The sequence below is a fragment of the Bombina bombina genome, chromosome 8, assembly GCF_027579735.1.
Source record: "Bombina bombina isolate aBomBom1 chromosome 8, aBomBom1.pri, whole genome shotgun sequence".
NCBI lineage: Eukaryota > Metazoa > Chordata > Amphibia > Anura > Bombinatoridae > Bombina > Bombina bombina.
This window is the reverse complement of record NC_069506.1, coordinates 338,685,017-338,709,165: the sequence shown is the minus strand read 5'-3', so window position 1 is coordinate 338,709,165 and position 24,149 is coordinate 338,685,017. Positions and strand designations below refer to the sequence as shown.

Sequence of the window (24,149 nt, the reverse complement as noted above, 5' to 3'; positions counted from 1 at the left end):
AAAACAATAGTGTAAAATAATATTGCAGAAATAAAAATACTGTATGTTACACTGTAATTGCTGGCAATATTATTGGCCAAAAACCGCCTGAATATAGTCTGCTTGAGCTTGTACTCCCCTTACATCATTTTCCTCTAACAAAGCTAAATGATCGCCATACTTGGAGACATCCGAGCTCTCCAGATCTATATCAGGGATTTTAATGGCAATGTTGTACAACATACAGCATAAAATAAAAATAAAAGAGACTTTGGAGGGGGCGTACTGAAGAACCCAGATGGAGATGTCCAAGCATCAGAAACAGCTCTTCAATACGCCAAAGGTGTGCTCAATCACCAATCGTGTGGCAATGTGGGCCTCATTGTAGCGCACCTCTTCCACTCTGTTTGGGTTGTGGATGGGTGTGAACAGCCATAGAAGACAAGAATATCCAGAATCACCTGCGTAAAAGAAATAGAGTATTTATATTAGCAATCAGAATGAATAAAATCTATAATATACATACAGGGAGTGCAGAATTATTAGGCAAGTTGTATTTTTGAGGATTAATTTTATTATTGAACAACAACCATGTTCTCAATGAACCCAAAAAACTCATTAATATCAAAGCTGAATATTTTTGGAAGTAGTTTTTAGTTTGTTTTTAGTTATAGCTATTTTAGGGGGATATCTGTGTGTGCAGGTGACTATTACTGTGCATAATTATTAGGCAACTTAACAAAAAACAAATATATACCCATTTCAATTATTTATTTTTACCAGTGAAACCAATATAACATCTCAACATTCACAAATATACATTTCTGACATTCAAAAACAAAACAAAAACAAATCAGTGACCAATATAGCCACCTTTCTTTGCAAGGACACTCAAAAGCCTGCCATCCATGGATTCTGCCAGTGTTTTGATCTGTTCACCATCAACATTGCGTGCAACAGCAACCACAGCCTCCCAGACGCTGTTCAGAGAGGTGTACTGTTTTCCCTCCTTGTAAATCTCACATTTGATGATGGACCACAGGTTCTCAATGGGGTTCAGATCAGGTGAACAAGGAGGCCATGTCATTAGATTTTCTTCTTTTATACCCTTTCTTGCCAGCCACGCTGTGGAGTACTTGGACGCGTGTGATGGAGCATTGTCCTGCATGAAAATCATGTTTTTCTTGAAGGATGCAGACTTCTTCCTGTACCACTGCTTGAAGAAGGTGTCTTCCAGAAACTGGCAGTAGGACTGGGAGTTGAGCTTGACTCCATCCTCAACCCGAAAAGGCCCCACAAGCTCATCTTTGATGATACCAGCCCAAACCAGTACTCCACCTCCACCTTGCTGGCGTCTGAGTCAGACTGGAGCTCTCTGCCCTTTACCAATCCAGCCACGGGCCCATCCATCTGGCCCATCAAGACTCACTCTCATTTCATCAGTCCATAAAACCTTAGAAAAATCAGTCTTGAGATATTTCTTGGCCCAGTCTTGATGTTTCAGCTTGTGTGTCTTGTTCAGTGGTGGTCGTCTTTCAGCCTTTCTTACCTTGGCCATGTCTCTGAGTATTGCACACCTTGTGCTTTTGGGCACTCCAGTGATGTTGCAGCTCTGAAATATGGCCAAACTGGTGGCAAGTGGCATCTTGGCAGCTGCACGCTTGACTTTTCTCAGTTCATGGGCAGTTATTTTGCGCCTTGGTTTTTCCACACGCTTCTTGCGACCCTGTTGACTATTTTGAATGAAACGCTTGATTGTTCGATGATCACGCTTCAGAAGCTTTGCAATTTTAAGAGTGCTGCATCCCTCTGCAAGATATCTCACTATTTTTTACTTTTCTGAGCCTGTCAAGTCCTTCTTTTGACCCATTTTGCCAAAGGAAAGGAAGTTGCCTAATAATTATGCACACCTGATATAGGGTGTTGATGTCATTAGACCACACCCCTTCTCATTACAGAGATGCACATCACCTAATATGCTTAATTGGTAGTAGGCTTTCGAGCCTATACAGCTTGGAGTAAGACAACATGCATAAAGAGGATGATGTGGTCAAAATACTCATTTGCCTAATAATTCTGCACACAGTGTACGTATAAATATATAAGAGATATTTATCTATGAGGATTCCTTCTGGCATTTGTCTCTCCCAGAACTGATCGTAGATGGCTGAATTCCGAAGGACAAAGGAATCATGGTTGGAACCTGGCAATCCAGAGCGGACATATAAAAAGAGAGAGAGATGCACTCAGCTGAAACAGAACATAAGCTAGAAAAACTTCCGTGCCTGTTCATTTTAGGGTGCCACTCAGGGTGCATACTCTTTTAGCACACTATGCCCCTTCACAGAGAAAAAATATCCTGTAGCATATCAGTCTGACCCTGCCCAATGACAGACCAGCACCGAAATACCAGGCAATTCTTCTCTGAACAAGAGTAACAACAACCCCAGACGATCGTTTCGGCCTTCTGTGGGCCTCGTCAGTGAGGTGCAGTCGTATCTCTCTAAGGGCATGTGTGCAAGGAGTCCACGTCTGGTTTCCCCTTTTACTCTTAGGGAGACCCAAGAGCAATTTGCATAAATATAAAAAGAGAGAGATGCACTCAGCTGAGACAGAACATAAGCTAGAAAAACTTCCATGCCTGTTCATTTTAGGGTGCCACTCAGGGTGCTTACTCTTTTAGCACACTATGCCCCTTCACAGAGAAAAAATATCCTGTAGCATATCAGTCTGACCCTGCCCAATGACAGTCCAGCACCGAAATACCAGGCAATTCTTCTCTGAACAAGAGAAACAACAACCCCAGACGATCGTTTCGGTCTTCTGTGGGCCTCGTCAGTGAGGTGCAGTCGTATCTCTCTAAGGGCATGTGTGCAAGGAGTCCACGTCTGGTTTCCCCTTTTACTCTTAGGGAGACCCAGGAGCAATTTGAATAAATATAAAAAGAGAGAGAGATGCACTCAGCTGAGACAGAACATAAGCTAGAAAAACTTCTGTGCCTGTTCATTTTACGGTGCCACTCAGGGTGCATACTCTTTTAGCACACTATGCCCCTTCACAGAGAAAAAATATCCTGTAGCATATCAGTCTGACCCTGCCCAATGACAGTCCAGCACCGAAATACCAGGCAATTCTTCTCTGAACAAGAGAAATAACAACCTCAGACGATCGTTTTGGCCTTCTGTGGGCCTCGTCAGTGAGGTGCAGTCGCATCTCTCTAAGGGCATGTGTGCAAGGAGTCCACGTCTGGTTTCCCCTTTTACTCTTAGGGAGACCCAAGAGCAATTTGCATAAATATTAAAAGAGATAGCGGACGCTCATTATCCTAAACCGGGCATCACAGATGACCTAGATATTCACCGGTATGGCTCCTCTCTACCCCTGGGAGGCTTCACCAATATATGCGTGCAGTCTATGACCCCCAATCCTCTAGGTAACCCAGCAAGATTATAAAACTGGAGCATGACAGCATGCCACTCCTCAGGTGTATTTGGGGAATTCGACATGATGGACTAGGCATTGGTGCAAGACATTAAGGACAACCTTTAGATGGCGGAAGAAGGTTGCCTGGCTCATACCTATGCCTAGACCTGTAACAGCCTGGAGTAATCCAGTTGCCAAAAAATAGAGGACCAATAGTAATTTTACCATCCCAGGTATTGCCCTAGTCCTTGCAGTCAGTGGTTTGAGAGAGTCCTTGATTTTGACATAGAGCCTCTCAATTGAAGCCCTATTGAGTCAAAATCGATGGATCACCTCTCGATCACTGTGGGCATGGAGACCAACTATAGGCAGGAAGACTCTTGGCACCTGCTTGCTATCATCACCCATCTTGCCCTGTGTCTCCGTAATAGCAAGACAAACCATATCATGTTAACGATTTCCATTGCCAAAGAATAAAGAAATGAAGTGTGTGGATTGAAACCCCTTTTTATAATGCCAAGTTCTCCAGCTGTAAATGATTGCAATAATTGATTGAATAACTTATGCGCCACACATTACAAAACAGACCAATTAATGACAGGTTTTCTATATTTTTGTGTCATTATATGAGCACAAAAATGTATGCGTCATTGTATGAGCACAAAGTTTTTGTTTAGAAGGCCATATGTAAATACAGGTATATGCTTGAGATTGATTGTGCAATTAACTAACGCCTAGATTTAGAGTTTTGCGGCCAAAGGGGTGCGTTAGCTACACGTGCTTTTTTCTGGACGCACCTTTTAAATACCGTTGGTATTTAGAGTTCACAGAATGGCTGGGTTTTCAGTGTGTTAGGCTCCAAAAAGGGAGCATAGAGCATAATTTAGCGCCACTGCAACTCTCGATACCAGCGGTGCTTACGGACGCGGCCAGCTTCAAAAACATGCTCATGCACGATTCCCCCATAGAAAACAATGGGGCTGTTTGAGCTGAAAAAAAACCTAACACCTGCAAAAAAGCCGCGTTCAGCTCCTAACGCAGCCCCATTGTTTCCTATAGGGAAACACTTCCTACGTCTGCACCTAACACTCTAACATGTACCCTGAGTCTAAACACCCCTAACCTTACACTTATTAACCCCTAATCTGCCGCCCCCGCTATCGCTGACCCCTGCATATTATTTTTAACCCCTAATCTGCCGCTCCGTACACCCCCGCCACCTACATTATCCCTATGTACCCCTAATCTGCTGCCCTAACATCGCCAACCCCTATATTATATTTATTAACCCCTAATCTGTCCGCCCCCATTGTCGCCTCCACCTAACTACACTTATTAAACCCTAATATGCCGACCGGACCTGAGCGCAACTATAATAAATGTATTAACCCCTAATCCGCCTCACTCCCGCCTCAATAACCCTATAAGAAATAGTATTAACCCATAATCTGCCCTCCCTAACATTGCCGACACCTAACTTCAAGTATTAACCCCTAATCTGCCGATCGGAGCTCACCGCTACTCTAAAAAATGTTTTAACCCCTAAAGCTAATTCTAACCCTAACACCCCCCTAAGTTAAATATAATTTTATTCTAACAAAATAAATTAACTCTAATTAAATAACTTATTCCTATTTAAAGCTAAATACTTACCTGTAAAATAAACCCTAATATAGCTACAATATAAATTATAATTATATTGTAGCTATTTTAGGATTAATATTTATTTTACAGGCAACTTTGTAATTATTTTAACCAGGTACAATAGCTATTAAATAGTTAATAACTATTTAATAGTTACCTAGTTAAAATAATAACAAAATTACCTGTAAAATAAATCCTAACCTAAGTTACAATTAAACCTAACACTACACTATCAATAAATTAATTAAATAAACTACCTACAATTATCTACAATTAAACCTAACACTACACTATCAATAAATTAATTAAATACAATACCTACAAATAAATACAATTAAATAAACTAACTAAAGTACAAAAAAATAAAAAAGAACTAAGTTACAAAAAATAAAAAAATATTTACAAACATTAGAAAAAAATTACAACAATTTTAAACTAATTACACGTACTCTAAGCCCCCTAATAAAATAACAAAGACCCCCAAAATAAAAAAATGCCCTACCCTATTCTAAATTACAAAAGTTCAAAGCTCTTTTGCCTTACCAGCCCTTAAAAGGGCCCTTTGTGGGGCATGCCCCAAAGAATTCAGCTCTTTTGCCTGTAAAAAAAAAACATACAATACCCCCCCCCACATTACAACCCACCACCCACATACCCCTAATCTAACCCAAACCCCCCCTTAAATAAACCTAACACTAAGCCCCTGAAGATCTCCCTACCTTGTCTTCACCATGCCAGGTTCACCGATCGGTCCAGAAGAGTGTCCGAAGTCTTGATCCAAGCCCAAGCGGGGGGCTGAAGAGTGACGTCCATCCTCGGGCTGAAGTCTGGATCCAAGCGGCGGCTGAAGATATCCATCATCGGGCTGAAGTCTTTATCCAAGCTGGCGCTGAAGAAGTCCATCATCGGGATGAAGTCTTCTATGAAGCAGCATCTTCAATCTTCTTTCTTCCGGAGCCATCATCTTCCAGCCGACGCGGAACATCCTCTTCTACCGACGCCTACTCGCCGAATGACGGTTCCTTTAAATGACGTCATCCAAGATGGCGTCCGTCGAATTCTGATTGGTTGATAGGATGCTATCAGCCAATCGGAATTAAGGTAGGAAAATTCTGATTGGCTGATGGAATCAGCCAATCAGATTCAAGTTCAATCCGATTGGCTGATCCGATCAGCCAATCAGATTGAGCTCGCATTCTATTGGCTGTTCCGATCAGCCAATAGAATGCGAGCTCAATCTGATTGGCTGATCAGGGATTCAAGTGTATTGTCAGTTGACACTTTGATAAATATCCCCCTATACCTCCCCTGATTTATCTTACACTTTGACAAAAAGATACGTAACTAATTGTACACTTATACAAAATAATTGTGCAAGGGATCAAGTAAAAGGGACAGTATACACCAGAATTTGTATTGTTTAAAAAGATAGATAATCCCTTTATTACACATTCCCCAGTTTTGCATAACCAACACATTTATATTAATATACTTTTTACTTCTGTGATTACCTTGTATCTAAGCCTCTGCAGACTGCCCCCCTTATCTCAGTGCTTTTGACAGACATGCAGTTTAGCCAACCAGTGCAGACTCCTAAATAACTCCTAGGGAGTGAGCACAATGTTTTCTATATGACACATGTGATCTAGTACTGTCTAACTGTGAAAAACTTTCAAAATGGTCTGAGCTAGGAGGTGGTTTTCAACGGTTTAGAAATCAGTTTGAGCCTACCTAGGTTTAGCTTTTCAAAAATACCACCAAGGGAACAAAGCACATTTGTTGATATAAGTAAATTGGAAAGTTGGTTACAATTGCATGCCCTATCTGAATCATGAAAGTGTAATTTAGACTAGACTGTCCCTTTAACTAGGAAGTGTGGTCTATTGACAAATATTTTTTTTCTCAAATAAAATTAAACCTTTTTTAATCATCCACTTGTAAAAAGGTTGCACAAAGGATAACACAAACTTAAATGTTCGCTTTGCTCAGGTTTTATAATACCTTAGGACAGAAGATATAAAATTATATCGGTACTGAGGTATAAAACAATCAATAAAATATAACAAGAGCAAAGAAAAGATACCTCACAACAGCACTCTTTGTCCAATATTAAGTTTACTTATAAGTATATAGTTTACAATGTCATATAAACTACCTACTGTGCACAGTGGTCACAATAATACATAAGTGTTAGTAACTATATTGACACAAAATCCTGTCATGACTAACACAATACAGAAAAATAAGGAAACAACATATCACAATAATAAGTGCAATAATATGTGCAGTACAGGTAGATGCAGGTGCTGGTTCTTTTGGGGTAAACCGTAGCCCTGGGATTACAAATATACTAACCTTTTGGGAAATTTGTGAAGTTAGTATTGACTTGGAATCTGAGAATAGCAGTCTGAGTGACATTAACCACACAGCGGATGATAAGTATCACCTATTATTAACTGTGTTCACAGCAACGGCTGCATCTACCTGTACTGCACATATTATTGCACTTATTATTGTGATGTGTTGTTTCCTTATTTTTCTGTATTGTGCTAGTCATGACAGGATTTTGTGTCAATATAGTTACTAACACTTATGTATTATTGTGACCACTGTGCACAGTAGGTAGTTTATATGACATTGTAAACTATATACTTATAAGTAAACTTAATATTGGACAAAGAGTGCTGTTGTGAGGTATCTTTTCTTTGCTCTTGTTATATTTTACAAAGGATAACACACCCTGCAATATCAATTCCGCTACACTTGTAATGTAGGTCTTACATTTTTTCTTGTTTGATTGAAAATTGTTAATTGGAATATGCCTTTAACCCTTGTATAGACAGCCTAGTATATTTAAAAACACTGTTAGACACAGTTTCAAATGATCATTTTAGTATTACTTAATGGGAACAAAACCATTTTAACAATGACTGAGTTAAAATAAAAGTCAGCACCTCCAACGACCATATGTTCCCTTAAAAGTGCTATTTGTATTAATAAAGTGTTTTAGGTATTTACAAAATATAGTGTATCTACAATACAAGTCAATATTCTGATTACACTAGATACTGTATATCCCACAGAGATATTCTTCCTATATGCAAATGGAAAACAAAGAGAAATTCCAAATTTAATTGCCATATTTTTATTATAGAACTTTTCACAATACCCCCTCTCTGGAAAAAAAAGTACTCCAGCCCAAATGTCACTGAAATAATAAAGCATATTTAATTATTAATCATATTAAGACGAATAAGTTGGCTTACTCACATTAATTATGGTTTGTTTTATTTTGTTACAAGCTGCCCAAATTTGAGTATTTCCGAAAAAATTGTGAGGTCAAAGAAATAGAAACTGAACTGCAGAAGGACATCAAGAAGATCTTCCAAAAAATAGACAGTATGATTCCCAAAATAAATTTCTTCCACATTCACAACACAACCAGTGCACAAAGAAGCATTTCAGCATTGAAAAATCCCCTCCAAAATTATTGTGTTGGGGATCATTTAATTGTCCAAGTTGAGACTTTTGATTTTTTGGACAACAAAAAATCCTACGGTGGAGATTTCTTAATGGCAAGAATACACTCTCCTGAAATCAAAGCTAGTGCATCTGGAAGGATTGAGGATTTTGGAAACGGAACTTACCATATACATTTCAAGCTTTTTTGGGAGGGAACAGTAAAAGTGTCCATACTTCTAATCCATCCCAGTGAAGGAGTCTCAGCTCTATGGAGAGCAAGAAATAAAGGTTATGGCTACGCTGCCTATACTGGTTATTTCAACTTTGGAGGGAAAGAAGCAAAGACAAAATGTGGTTTTGACTTAAACAAAACTGAAGAATTGTGTGAGTTTTCAGACCCCAAAGAAGAAGAGTATTTTTATTGTGTCAAACCGGCAAACATGCCGTGTGGATCTCTGACTAGCATGTCAAGTCCTTTCGTAGATTCACACTCCTATCTGAGTGACATGGAAAAAAAACTGTTTAACAGGTAAGAATATTAATAATTTCTAGCAGTGTATTAAAAATAATTAATTGTGAAGATTTATTATAGCAAACCTGTCTTTCCATGTGTTTTCTATGCAAATTGTGTTTCCAGTACAGCTAGGGATTTGAATTGATTTATAATTATTTTCTAATCTACTTTACGCATGTTGCTCAACAAAGCTTTAAAACTTAGGATAGGACAGAAGTATATATTGAGACTAGGGCCCCTATTTAATAAGGTCTGGCGGACCTGATCCGACAGTGCGGATCAGGTCCGCCAGACCTCGCTGAATACGGAGAGCAGTACGCTCTCTATATTCAGCATTGCACCAGCAGCTCACAAGAGCTGCTGGTGCAACACCGCCCCCTGCAGACTCGCAGCCAATGGGCCACCAGCAGGGGGTGTCAATCAACCTGATCATACTCGATTGGGTTGATTTCCAGGGATGTCTCTATGCCTGCTCAGAGCAGGTGGACAGGTTATGGAGCAGCGGTCTTCATAACCAGAAACACAGGGCATCAAGCTTGATAGATAGGCCCCTAGGGGCGAGATTCACAAAAAATGTATTTTGGTTGTCTCTCCTTCGAATCCTGAAATGCAGGTAGATCCCTCAAAGAGATATAGTCAATTTGCCTTTTTAGTGTGTGTGAGGGATCTTGTAGGACCAATGGATATTGTTTTTAAATAATTTTTAGAAAAAAAATTATAAGCATACAACAGCATCATTACATTTTTTTAGACTTATAGATAACATTAAAGCAAAGAAATTTATTTTGTGTTCTGTACTTTTTAAGCTCAAATATTCGTGTTCAAATCCCCAACAGCTTTGGCGTCCTTTCTGTCTCCAGCTGTGGTGGTGAGTATTCAAAGTGTGCAAAAATATTTCACTATAAAATCCTACTTACCTGTATGTTACTTTGTACTATATAGATAGATAGATAGATAGATAGATAGATAGATATAAAGAAACATACATACATACATACATACAGTACTGTGCAAAAGTCTTAGGCCAACATTAGATTTGATGTTTTAGCAATGATATAATGACCATATATAATTATTTCTCAGTCTTTTTATTAGAATATTACCAGAAAATACAGGATATTTGTATGCAGGATTAAAATACAGAAACAAATCAGAAAAAACTGCTTCTATAGGCTAAAGTGGCAAGTATTTCTTCCCTTACACTTGAGAAATAGCAGGAACCTGGCTCTCGAAAACCTAAATGAAATGGAACCCTAATCAATGTCATTGCTAACACCTGTATTTGTCTTACTATTTAATGTCAAAATGACTACTGTGAAAAAGGTTTGTTACACCAGGTTTGTTCAAGATATGCTTGAGCATTGCATATGTAAATGAGTTTAATTTATTGGAAGCTTACTAATAAGACTAATTTTTAATAACATAATTCCATTCAAAATGCCAAAGATCAAATAATTTGTCAGACATGCAATCATACTTTTGCATCAGCAAGGCAACTCTCAAAGGGAGATCAGCAAACAAACTGGATACTCAAGATGTGGTATTCAAGAAATTTGAAGAATCAGGAGAGGTCAATGACAAAAAAATGACTGTAAGGCCAAGGAAAGTTCCACAATTTAATGAGAATTTTCTCTTAGTTTCTTCTTTGAGAGACCGGAAGAAGTCCAGCAAGGACCTGGCTCAGCAAATGGCAGCTTCATCAGGATGCCAAGTTGACCCTTCTACAGTCCGAAGAAGCTTGATAAGGAATGGTCTTTGTGGAAGGGTAGCAGCCAAGAAACCACTTTTTTTGTAAGTTGAACAGGGCAAAAATACTAAGATATGCTAAAGCTCACAAATATTGGAATGAAGACCAGTGGAAAAGAGTATAATGGAGAGACAAATCCAAGTTTGAAATTTTGGGTCCAATCGTAGACAATATTTGAGAAGAAGAGTTGGAGAGAGATGGAATAATGGCCTCTTGTTATCAAGCCATCAACCGCAAATACGCTGGAATTCCGCAGCGTATTTGTGGCGAGGCTGATTCACCTTAGTTATCAAGCCCTACAGCCCGGCAAAAGTAGAATATAGTGACGTAACCTACGATCCACCAGACTCAGTCCGACACAGATCGATGGTTAAGTCACTACAGATGTTCTGAACGCAAGTTTGGCACAATCTGACTACTTTTGGTAGATATCAAACTACTACCAGGTACGCTCGCCACTATTCCGGCCCAGCGTACCTGGATTTCAATCCGACGCCCTGGAGGTGGTGGATACCATAGGAATCAATGGGAGTCTGACCATAGCGAAAGCTCATGTTCGCTGCTGCCCGATATCCCATTGATTCCTATGGGAGATGTCTGCACCTAACACCCTAACATGTACGCCGAGTCTAAACACCCTTAATCTGCCCCCCCTACACCGCCGCAACTAAATAAACTTATTACCCACTAACCCGCCGCTCCTGGACCCCGCCGCAACTATAATAAACATGTTAACCCCTAAACCGCCACTCCCTGACCCAACGCCACCTACATTATACATATTAACCCCTAATCTGCCGCCCCCTATACCGCCGCCACCTACATAAACTTATTAACCCCTATTCTGCGGATTCCGTACCCCGCCGCAACTAAATAAATTGTTTAACCCCTAAACCACCGCTCCCAGACCCCGCCGCCACCTATATTAAAGTTATTAACCCCTATCCTGCCCCCCCTATACCGCCGCCACCTATATTAAAATTATTAACCCCTAATCTAAGTCTAACACTAACCCTAACCCCCCTAACTTAAATATTATTTTAATAAATCTAAATAATATTACTCGTATTAACTAAATTAATCCTATTTAAAACTAATTACTTACCTATAAAATAAACCCTAAGATAGCTACAATATAACTAATAATTATATTTTAGCTATTGTAGGATTTATATTTATTTTACATGCAACTTTGTATTTATTTTAACTAGGTACAATAGCTATTAAATAGTTAATTACTATTTAATACCTACCTAGTAAAAATAATTACAAAATTACCTGTAAAATAAATCCTAACCTAAGTTACAAATATACCTAACACTACACTATCATTAAATTAATTAAATAAATTAACTACAATTACCTAAATTAAATTAAATAAACTAAAATATGTACAAACCCCCCCCCACTAAATTACAGCAAATAAAAAAGAATTACAAGAAGTTTAAACTAATTACACCTAATCTAAGCCCCCTAATAAAATAATAAAGCCCCCCAAAATAAAAAAATGCCCTACCCTATTCTAAATTACAAGGTAACCAGCTCTTTTACAAGCCCTTAAAAGGGCTTTTTACGGGCATTGCCCCAAAGTAATCAGCTCTTTTACCTGTAAAAAAAAATACAACCCCCCAACATTAAAACCCACCACCCACATACCCTTACTCTAACCCACCCAAACCCCCCTTAAAAAAACCTAAAACTAACCCCCTGAAGATCATCCTACCTTGAGCTGTCTTCACCCAACCGGGCCGAAATATTTATCCAAGAGGTCCTTCATCCGGCAGAAGTCTTCATCCAGGCGGCGTCTTCAATCTTCATCCATCCGGAGCGGAGCCATCTTCAAAGGAGCCGACGCGGAGCCATCCTCTTCAACCGACGACTGAACGACGAATGAAGGTTCCTTTAAGGGACGTCATCCAACATGGCGTCCCTTGAATTCCGATTGGCTGATAGGATTCTATCAGCCAATCGGAATTAAGGTAGGAAAAATCTGATTGGCTGATTCAATCAGCCAATCAGATTGAAGTTCAATCCGATTGGCTGATTGGAGGGGTTAAACAATTTATTTAGTTGCGGCGGGGTCCGGGATCCGCAGGATAGGGGTTAATAACTTGAATATAGGTGGCGGCGGGGTAGTGGGGGGCAGGATAGGGATTAATAGGTATAATGTAGGTGGCAACGGGGTCCGGGAGCACCGGTTTAGGGGTTAATACATTTATTATAGTTGCGGCGGGGTCCAGGAGCGGTGGTTTAGGGGGTAATACATTTATTTAGTTGTGGGGGGCTCCGGGAGCGGCGGTTTAGGGGGTAAAACAGTGTAGTTTAGTGTGGGTGCTTAGTGACAGGCTATCAAAAAAGATGCGAAGAAGCCGATGAGCAGCGAGATCGATGACTGTTAGTTAACATCAGTCCGCTGCTCATCGCTCCGTACTTGGTGTGCGGCTTCTTGACAGCTTTTTTGATAACTTTGGCGAACGTATTCAGGTCAGCGGCGGCGATGGTAGGCGAGCTTAGGCGAGCGTATTGGGCCGGGGAATGCAGCTAAGTAGACGGCTTGATAACTAGAGGCCAATGAGTGCTTGTGGCCCTCAGTGAAACATGGTGGAGGGTCTGTCCTGGTTTGGGGATGCATTTCTGCCAGTGGTGTTGGAGATAATGTTTGAATTGATGGGATCATGAATGCTACAAAGTGCAGATAGGTTTTAATTCATCATGCTATTCCTTCTGGAAAGCGCCTGATTGGGAATGGTTTTATTTTTCAGCATGATAACGATCCCAAGCTTATTGCTAATGCAGTGAAATCATATTTGGAGAGAAAAACAGCTGATAAAACACTCCACAGAGTCTAGACCTGAATATTAAAGAGGCAGTTTGGGATCACCTGGACAGAGAAATAAATAAAAGACAAACTAAATGTAAAGAAGTGGGAAGTGCGGAAAGAAGCCTGGTATAATATACCAGAAGATTACTTCAGAAAACTTCAGGACAGTCTCCCCAAAAGAGCTCAAGATGTGCTTAGTGCAAGGAAGGTCACACTAAATACTGACTTTTGCCTGAACAAGCCATTTTGTTCTGAAAATTGTGTTTTTTTATATTTTGTGTACATATCTCCTGTATTTTCTGTTTGTATCTTAATTAACATAAAAGGGAAGAGAATGCGGTCTTGCTGATAAAAAGCTCCTTTATTGCAACATCAAGGTTAAAAAATCCATGCAGGTTCAAACGTGCAGAAAGAGGGTGAAGGCACACGACATAATCATAACCTGTAGTGCTCCACCTTACAGGTGAGTATAAGGGGTAAGACTTATTTTAATTGGTTAAAAATAATGAATGGAAACACCCTCAAACACAATGCAGTTAAAGTGATTGGCCCAACAAGCTGCAGCAGCAAAGTGAGCACAGGTAAATACATATATAAAATATGAGCGGGAGCACAAAAGTTATTGTAAAACATTATAAGAAAAAATATATGATATAGAAAAGTATATGCAAATATCAGATTAAACACTCTGTAATTAGTCTAAAAAGACCAAATAACATATACTAACTATTATAAATGGTAAAATACATATTGCATAATAGAAATATAGTAGTACTATAATATACTACATAAGAATATAATTTAACCCCTTAACGACACGAGTCGTACAGGGTACGTCGCACACAACCTGGTCTTTAAAGACCAGCGACGTACCCTGTACGACTTTGGGGATTAAAGCGGCTGGAAGCGATCCTGATCGCTTCCAGCCGCTTTACGGTTATTGCAGTGATGCCTCGATATCGAGGCATCCTGCAATAACCTTTTTCCCCCATCCGATGCAGAGAGAGCCACTCTGTGGCCCTCTCTGCACCGGCATCGATGGCCGCAATCGTTGGTGGGTGGGAGCTGACCGTGGGAGGCGGGTGGGCGGCCATCGGTGACAAATTGAAGAGAGAGGGGGGCGAGATCGGGGGCGGGGTTGTTGGGCGCGCGCACGGGAGCGCGCGCGTGCACGGGGGCCGGTGGGTGGGCGCGTGCACGGGGAGGGAGCGGGTGGGAACCGCTACACTACAGCAAATTAATTATATAAAACTGGCAGTAAGGGGGGATACAATCCCCAACAAAAATAAATCTAAGGGATCTGGGAGTGGGTGGGGGATTTGTCTGTGGGGGGGGAAGCTACACTACAGAAAAAATGGATTTTTTTAAAAAAAAAAAAAACAAAAAAAAAACCATTTGTATTTGCAAACAGGGTACTGGCAGACAGCTGCCAGTACCCAAGATGGCTCCCAGTAAGGTAGAGGTGGAGGGTTAGAGAGCTGTTGGGGGGGGGATCAGGGAGGTTGGGGGCTAAGGGGGGATCCTACACAGCTGCATATGTAAATATGCTTTACAATTTTTTTTTAAATTTTAAATATACCTTTTATTTTAGTACTGGCAGACTTTCTGCCAGTACTTAAGATGGCGGGGACAATTGTGGGATGGGGGAGGGAAGAGAGCTATTTGGGAGGGATCCTGGGGTGTGATGTGTCAGGTGGGAGGCTGATCTCTACGCTAAAGCTAAAATTAACCCTGCAAGCTCCCTACAAATGACCTAATTAACCCCTGCACTGCTGGGCATAATACACGTGTGGTGCGCAGCGGCATTTAGCGGCCTTATAATTACCAAAAAGCAACGCCAAAGCCATATATGTCTGCTATTTTTGAACAAAGGGGATCCCAGAGAAGCATTTACAATCATTTATGCCATACTTGCAAAAGTTGTTTGTAAATAATTTCAGTGAGAAACCTAAAATTGTGAAAAATTTTAAGTTTTTTTTAATTTGATCGCATTTAGCGGTGAAATGGTAGCATGAAATATACCAAGATGGGCCTAGATCAATACTTGGGGTTGTCTACTACACTACACTAAAGCTAAAATTAACCCTAGATGCTCCCTACATGCTCCCTAATTAACCCCTTCACTGCTGGGCATAATACACGTGTGATGCGCAGTGGCATTTAGCGGCCTTCTAATTACCAAAAAGCAACGCCAAAGTCCTATATTTCTGCTATTTTTGAACAAAGGGGATCCCAGAGAAGCATTTACAACCATTTATGCCATAATTGCACAAGTTGTTTGTAAATAATTTCAGTGAGAAACCTAGTTTGTGAAAATATTTGGGAAAAAGTGAACAATTTTTTTTATTTGATTGCATTTGGTGGTGAAATGGTGGCATGAAATATACCAAAATGGACCTAGATCAATACTTTGGGATGTCTTCTAAAAAAAAATATATACATGTCAATGGTTAATCAGGGATTCCTGACAGATATCAGTGTCCCAATGTAACTAGCGCTAATTTTGAAAAAAAATGGTTTGGAAATAGCAAAGTGCTACTTGTATTTATGGCCCTATAACTTGCAAAAAAAAACAAAGAACATGTAAACATTGGGTATTTCTAAACTCAGGACAAAATTTAGAAACTATTTAGCATGGGTGTTTTTTGGTGGTTGTAGATGTGTAACAGATTGTGGGGGTCAAAGTTAGAAAAAGTGTGTTTTTTTCCATTTTTTCCTAATATTTTATAATTTTTTTTAAAGTAAATGATAAGATATGATGAAAATAATGTTATCTTTAGAAAGTCCATTTAATGGCGAGAAAAACGGTATATAATATGTGTGGGTACAGTAAATGAGTAAGAGGAAAATTACAGCTAAACACAAACACCGCAGAAATTTAAAAATAGCCCTGGTCCTTCAGGGAAAGAAATTGAAAAATGGCCGTGTCCTTAAGGGGATAATGATGTAATAATAACCATAACCATAAAGTGCTTGAAAAATAGGTAAAGAGAGTAAATTATAGAAAATGAATGAAAAAATGTAAATAGGATAGAACAGAACAATACCAGAGTGTATGGGAATACAAGGCACTAGTTACTTGATAATCCATCACTAAAGGGGTATGGAACAATGAGTGCACAATAATCTAGCATAATGGATACTTTATATGGCTGAATATAATTTATTCATTCGTTATAACACCATAGGACAAATGTCCAAAAAAAGAGTGCACAGTACAAGTGCCTCATTGAAAAGAAGTTGATAATGATAACTGCCTGTATAGGAGACTACCTATACAAAAAAACAAAATTCCAAGAATATATATATATATATGTAGCAAAAATTGACACCTGGCTATAATGAAAAAAGAATGCCAACAGGCACACAGAGAAAGAAAGAATGTGAAGTTATGTATAGGGGGAAACCAGAATGATAACCACTATTGGGGACATATTAAAGAAATAACCATAAGCTTTTACTCCCAAAAATGTCATATTTAGAATTTAGGCCTAAACATGTCAACCGTCTAGAGCTTTGACCCTCTTTCTGCACATTTGAACCGGCATGGATTTTTTAACCTTGCTGTTGCAATAAAGGAACTTTTTATCAGCAAGACTGCATTCTCTTCCCTTTTCTGTGATTACTACCAGCCATGTGGTACTTGCTGTATCTCTCTTGTTGTAAGTATCCACACCTGTACTGGGAAAAGAAAGCCTCCACCCCTCCTCTCATGCCGACACACTGACACACCTACTTCGACGTCACCTCCTCACAGCTTAGTGCTGCATACTGACTTTGAGATAGAAGCTCATACAGAAGGGCAGATTGTGCTGAGCAATTTCTCAGCCCCATAAGGCATACGGACACCCGGATACTCTGCTTCCTCTGACGGCTATCAACACCTCCTTACTCCTCTGACGGCTATCAACACCTCCTTACAGCTTAGTGCTGCATACTGACTTCGAGATAGAAGCTCATACAAAGGGCAGATTGTGCTGAGCAATTTCTCAGCCCCGTAAGGCATACGGATACCCGGATACTCTGCTTCCTCTGACGGCTATCAACACCTCCTTACTCCTCTGACGGCTATCAACACCTCCTTACAGCTTAGTGCTGCATACTGACTTCGAGATAGAAGCTCATACAAAGGGCAGATTGTGCTGAGCAATTTCTCAGCCCCGTAAGGCATACGGACACCCGGATACTCTGCTTCCTCTGACGGCTATCAACACCTCCTTACTCCTCTGACGGCTATCAACACCTCCTTACAGCTTAGTGCTGCATACTGACTTCGAGATAGAAGCTCATACAAAGGGCAGATTGTGCTGAGCAATTTCTCAGCCCCGTAAGGCATACGGATACCCGGATACTCTGCTTCCTCTGACGGCTATCAAGAGCTGCACGATAGGAGGAGTGAAAATTTGTTCCTGCTTTTGGGAACGCTGAGTCTTTGGGTTTCTCAGGGGTGAGTAGGCTCTAATAAGACCCGGATACTAAATAAGTATGTGCAGGTTTGAAAAGGTACTCACATTGTTTGTCGATACCCATTGTGTACACTGTGGGATATTTCATCTTTCTGTTCTCATGTATCTTAATTAAGACTGAAAAATAAATATGGTGGTCATTAAAACTTTGCTAAAACAACAAATCTAATGGTGGCCTAAGACTTTTGCACAGTACTATACATTCATGCATACATTTAGGGAATGGGTTCATATTAAAATGGATAAATGACAGCCGGCATACCCAATACATTGGCTATCATTTGTGCATTTAGGGTGTAATAGTGCAGGTCTTGCTATTTCTGCATAAGGCAATTAGACATGCTGAAATAGTGTGGTCTCTTTGCTGATGGTGAGAGGTTCACTGTTAGAGCCTTTAAACCTCTTAATGCAGGTGACATAAAGAGTATGGCCTCTATTTATCAAAGTCTGGCGGACCTGATCCGATAGTGCGAATCAGGTCCGCCACACCTCGCTGAATACGGAGAGCAATACGCTCTCCAAATTCAGCATTGCACCAGCAGCTCACAAGAGCTGCTGGTGCAACGCCGCCCCCTGCAGACTCGCGGCCAATTGGCCGCCAGCAGGGGAGTGTCAATCAACCCGATCGTACTCGATCGGGTTGAATTGCGGCGACGTCTGTCCGCCTGCTCAGAGCAGGCGGACAGGGTTATGGAGCAGCGGTCTTTGTGACTGCTGCTTCATAACTGCTGTTTCTGGCGAGCCTGCAGGCTCACCAGAAAAACGGGGCCTCAAGCTCTATCCGGAGCTTGATAGATAGGCCCCTATGTCACAGTCGTTAAGGGGTTAACCAGATTTGTTCATCCTAATCAAAAGATTAATGTTATCTAAGTAATAGTAAAAGTTAATGAAAGATCCAGCACAGCATGACAGGTATAGATAGAACTCTAAGAACATTTTCTCCTATGTGAAGAACTTTGAAATATAAAATATTTACATTAAATAAATAGTAGAAAAATATTATCAAGTATTAAACAATGTTTAAAAATGATTTTTCAAGTTTTAATGTATTTGAGTGGAAACTTTTTCGGATGAATGCACATTCATCATGAAAATCTGATTTTTGTTTAATTTTAACAAATCGAATATCCGAATGAATGCACCAACAAAAATAAAGAAAACAAAAAAATATTCATTTGTTTAATGAATTAATTTATTTGTAAGGGGTTAATACTTTAGTGTGCTCTCCATGCTCTCCAGAGCACATTAGGTGTAAGTATTGTAGCTACAGGTTAACTTTTCACCTGCAGCTTTGAAACATTTACGTTTGTTTAACAAAAAAGCTTGTAAACTAAACAAATACTGTATAGGGCAGCCACCAAATATTCAGCAAAACAAATTTCCCTGGATAATCAGAACTAAAAATTTATTGTTGTGTGTATACGTGTGAATATATGTGTATATATGTGTATACGTGTGAATATATGTGTATATATGTGTATATGTGTGAATATATGTGTGTATACGTGTGAATATATGTGTGTATATGTGTATACGTGTGAATATATGTGTATATATGTGTATACGTGTGAATATATGTGTATATATGTGTATACGTGTGAATATATGTGTGTATACGTGTGAATATATGTGTGTATATGTGTATACGTGTGAATATATGTGTATATATGTGTATATATGTGTATATATGTGTATACGTGTGAATATATGTGTGTATACGTGTGAATATATGTGTGTATATGTGTATACGTGTGAATATATGTGTGTATACGTGTGAATATATGTGTATATATGTGTATACGTGTGAATATATGTGTGTATACGTGTGAATATATGTGTATATATGTGTATACGTGTGAATATATGTGTGTATACGTGTGAATATATGTGTATATATGTGTATACGTGTGAATATATGTGTGTATACGTGTGAATATATGTGTGTATACGTGTGAATATATGTGTGTATACGTGTGAATATATGTGTGTATACGTGTGAATATATGTGTATATATGTGTATACGTGTGAATATATGTGTGTATACGTGTGAATATATGTGTATATATGTGTATACGTGTGAATATATGTGTGTATACGTGTGAATATATGTGTATATATGTGTATACGTGTGAATATATGTGTGTATACGTGTGAATATATGTGTATATGTACAAAACAAAAAAGAACAAACGATGGCACTACTACGGTTTTTAAATTTGAGTATTGATACACCACTCACAGAGGCTGAAAATATTCAAATAAATATCCAATTGGGCGGGTGCTGTACACCTGACAAGACTAATACATAGGAAAAGGTTTCAGTCAAAACTGAAAAGGTGTGTACATATATAGCACTCAACAACCGTTGGGGCTAAATTATAATAAATCATAATAGCCAGAACTGATTGAAAATATTGTGTCTGATTTCAATATATAAAATTTAACCTTTATTTCTATAAATTTTTAAAAACACAATAACACAAAAAAATCCTGAATATTTAAAAACACAGTCACCGTTTGACGGGTAAGTCGGCAAACAGCACAGGTGTAGTGGCTGCCCCTAGTGAGTTGGAGCGCCGATCACACTATTATCACAAGAACAAATAGGGACGATCTAAATAATAACTTGGAGGTGGTCTAGTCACCTGTGTAATGTGACAATATTGAGTAATACAGTCAAACAAATGACTACAGTATTCACCTCTACTATATAACACCAGCGCTATAGGGGGATATGAAAGGTGGGAATGGTATATCCTATCACAAATTCTAGTTTGCCAGTGATGGGGTATTATTCTGGGTTAGATAGATTTAAACAGCTAGGATCTAACATAATAGTGGTTCAACAATGAAAGATTGTGTAGGTGATCCAAGTGTGTCACTATCCAAAGTATGGACCTGAACACAATTAGTAACTTATATGGGTGTTTTAATTGGTTTGGGCATTAGACTCAGTATTATCAAAGAAGATTAATGCTTCACATATATATTAATGAAATATTTGTTTTTGCACAGTATAGACCGTAGGTTCACCATCCGTTGACTAATGAAGGTTTATTATAATACTGAAATATCTATGCCGAACATGAACTATATAGATAGTCAATAGTTTCACCTAAGTCACATCAGATAAGGTTGGTCAATGTTATTTATTTAATGGATTGGATATTGAACCAGTGAATAGTTATTCCTATTATTAGCTAGGATGTCTAAATCTCCATGTAGTTGTATATTGATTATTAACATCAGTTTCAACACCAGTTTGTTTATTATAGAGATAGTCTTTATGATATTACTCTAGACCTTAGTCTAATAGGTAATTAGTATAAGTATATTTGAAGATTTTGACATTAAACTATATTATATTATATTTCCAGGATAAGGTACTTGAAATGAAGATCAATAAACTTCATATATGTATTACTGGAGTATTTCTTTTGGCACAATATTGACCATTAATACACAATTAGTTGGCTCATAACAGTTCCTTTATTTAATACAGTGCTGAAATGTATACGCCACTAATGTGGTATATAGGTAGTCAGTAGTTTCACCTGTATCACATCAGATAAAGTTACTCAGTGTAGTCTATTTATTCAATTAGGTGTTAAACCAATGAATAGTTCTTTTCTATTATTGATTAGAATATCCAGATATTCATGTAGCTGTATTTTTACTTTAACACTGGTTTCGACACACTTTTTTTTAGAATAAAAATAGTCTTTAGGCTGTTTCTTTAAGGCAAAACTGATTCGTGTAACAGAGATCCTAGAATAATTGTACTGCTGTGGTGCAGGGTTTTCTGACTTATCTTGATATAATACTATCTATATCCACCACCGTAAGTACCTACTCTGTAAGTGATTATGGGTGTCTTTATATGATTTGGATATTAAAATCTATATACCATAATAATTGTATAGCGATTATCAATATTTCACCTGTATAGCTTAGAGTGACGTTGGTCAGGTTTATCACTCTGTAAATACGATATTAACCCCTTAATGACCACAATGTACTCTGTATGTCACTGGTCGTTAAGGGTTTTTTCAGGACATAATAGCACAAGTCTCGCAAGAACACACTATTAATCCACTCCCTCCAGCAGGCTTTGTGGAATAGAGCAGTCTCAACGCTGGTGGCAAGACCGCGCTATAAAACAATCAAGTCCCAAAAAAAGGCCAGTGACATACAGGGTACGTCGCTGGTCCTTAAGGGGTTAAACTGATAATAAGTAGTTATCTATTACTCGTTATCGAGTGTATAACCCTGTATTGCTATATAGTGTTGCTATTAGAATATGTTTCTAAGTGAAGTGCTGTATAGCAGTGAATAGTTTTATGGCAGTCTAAAACACGCCATCCACAATATCACTTAGGGTAGCTGTGTAATAGTTCTTAGTTATACTATACCCGCATTACCCCTCTTGTTAAATTGAATTATTATGGTGGAAATAACTCTTCACCTTATATTTAGTACAACACGATATCCCTATTGGTTGAAATATATTGCTACTGGTATTAGATCGATAACTGTTCTGTGGAGCAGGTATAAATCATTAAACACTCTGTGCTGAATAAGTTACTGAATTAATGGTGCTCATTTGGTAACCATATCAAGACGGGAAAGGCATTATTGCCGTCAATATATTTCGCCATCTCCCATCAAGTTTAATAAAGTATAATTTTCTTCTAAAGAGCCATTAAATTACACTAAATAAATTGGCCCAACAACCGTGACTGCAATTAAAAACACTATTAAGCACAACCGGAGCGAGACGCTAAGTCCCCGCTCCCCCTAACATGTTTCGCCGGAGGCTTTTTCAAAGGTTTGAGACAATTGACGGCAATAATGCCTTTCCTGTCTTGATATGGTTACCAAATGAGCACCATTAATTCAGTAACTTATTCAGCACAGAGTGTTTAATGATTTATACCTGCTCCACAGAACAGTTATCGATCCAATACCAGTAGCAATATATTTCAACCAATAGGGATATCGTGTTGTACTAAATATAAGGTGAAGAGTTATTTCCACCATAATAATTCAATTTAACAAGAGGGGTAATGCGGGTATAGTATAACTAAGAACTATTACACAGCTACCCTAAGTGATATTGTGGATGGCGTGTTTTAGACTGCCATAAAACTATTCACTGCTATACAGCACTTCACTTAGAAACATATTCTAATAGCAACACTATATAGCAATACAGGGTTATACACTCGATAACGAGTAATAGATAACTACTTATTATCAGTTTAATATCGTATTTACAGAGTGATAAACCTGACCAACGTCACTCTAAGCTATACAGGTGAAATATTGATAATCGCTATACAATTATTATGGTATATAGATTTTAATATCCAAATCATATAAAGACACCCATAATCACTTACAGAGTAGGTACTTACGGTGGTGGATATAGATAGTATTATATCAAGATAAGTCAGAAAACCCTGCACCACAGCAGTACAATTATTCTAGGATCTCTGTTACACGAATCAGTTTTGCCTTAAAGAAACAGCCTAAAGACTATTTTTATTCTAAAAAAAAGTGTGTCGAAACCAGTGTTAAAGTAAAAATACAGCTACATGAATATCTGGATATTCTAATCAATAATAGAAAAGAACTATTCATTGGTTTAACACCTAATTGAATAAATAGACTACACTGAGTAACTTTATCTGATGTGATACAGGTGAAACTACTGACTACCTATATACCACATTAGTGGCGTATACATTTCAGCACTGTATTAAATAAAGGAACTGTTATGAGCCAACTAATTGTGTATTAATGGTCAATATTGTGCCAAAAGAAATACTCCAGTAATACATATATGAAGTTTATTGATCTTCATTTCAAGTACCTTATCCTGGAAATATAATATAATATAGTTTAATGTCAAAATCTTCAAATATACTTATACTAATTACCTATTAGACTAAGGTCTAGAGTAATATCATAAAGACTATCTCTATAATAAACAAACTGGTGTTGAAACTGATGTTAATAATCAATATACAACTACATGGAGATTTAGACATCCTAGCTAATAATAGGAATAACTATTCACTGGTTCAATA

General features: G+C 38.5%; 1 protein-coding gene across 1 annotated transcript in view; it reads left to right on the top strand.

Moving 5' to 3' along the window:
• Positions 1 to 277: 277 nt before the first annotated feature.
• The window catches only part of LOC128639042 (NXPE family member 4-like), a 125,888-nt gene continuing 102,016 nt past the window's right edge, over positions 278 to 24,149 (top strand). The window contains exons 1-3 of the mRNA XM_053691183.1: positions 278 to 322; positions 8,349 to 9,037; positions 9,829 to 9,890. Of these exons, the coding sequence (XP_053547158.1) occupies positions 278 to 322; positions 8,349 to 9,037; positions 9,829 to 9,890 (796 nt within the window). The remainder of the gene's footprint in view (positions 323 to 8,348; positions 9,038 to 9,828; positions 9,891 to 24,149) is intronic.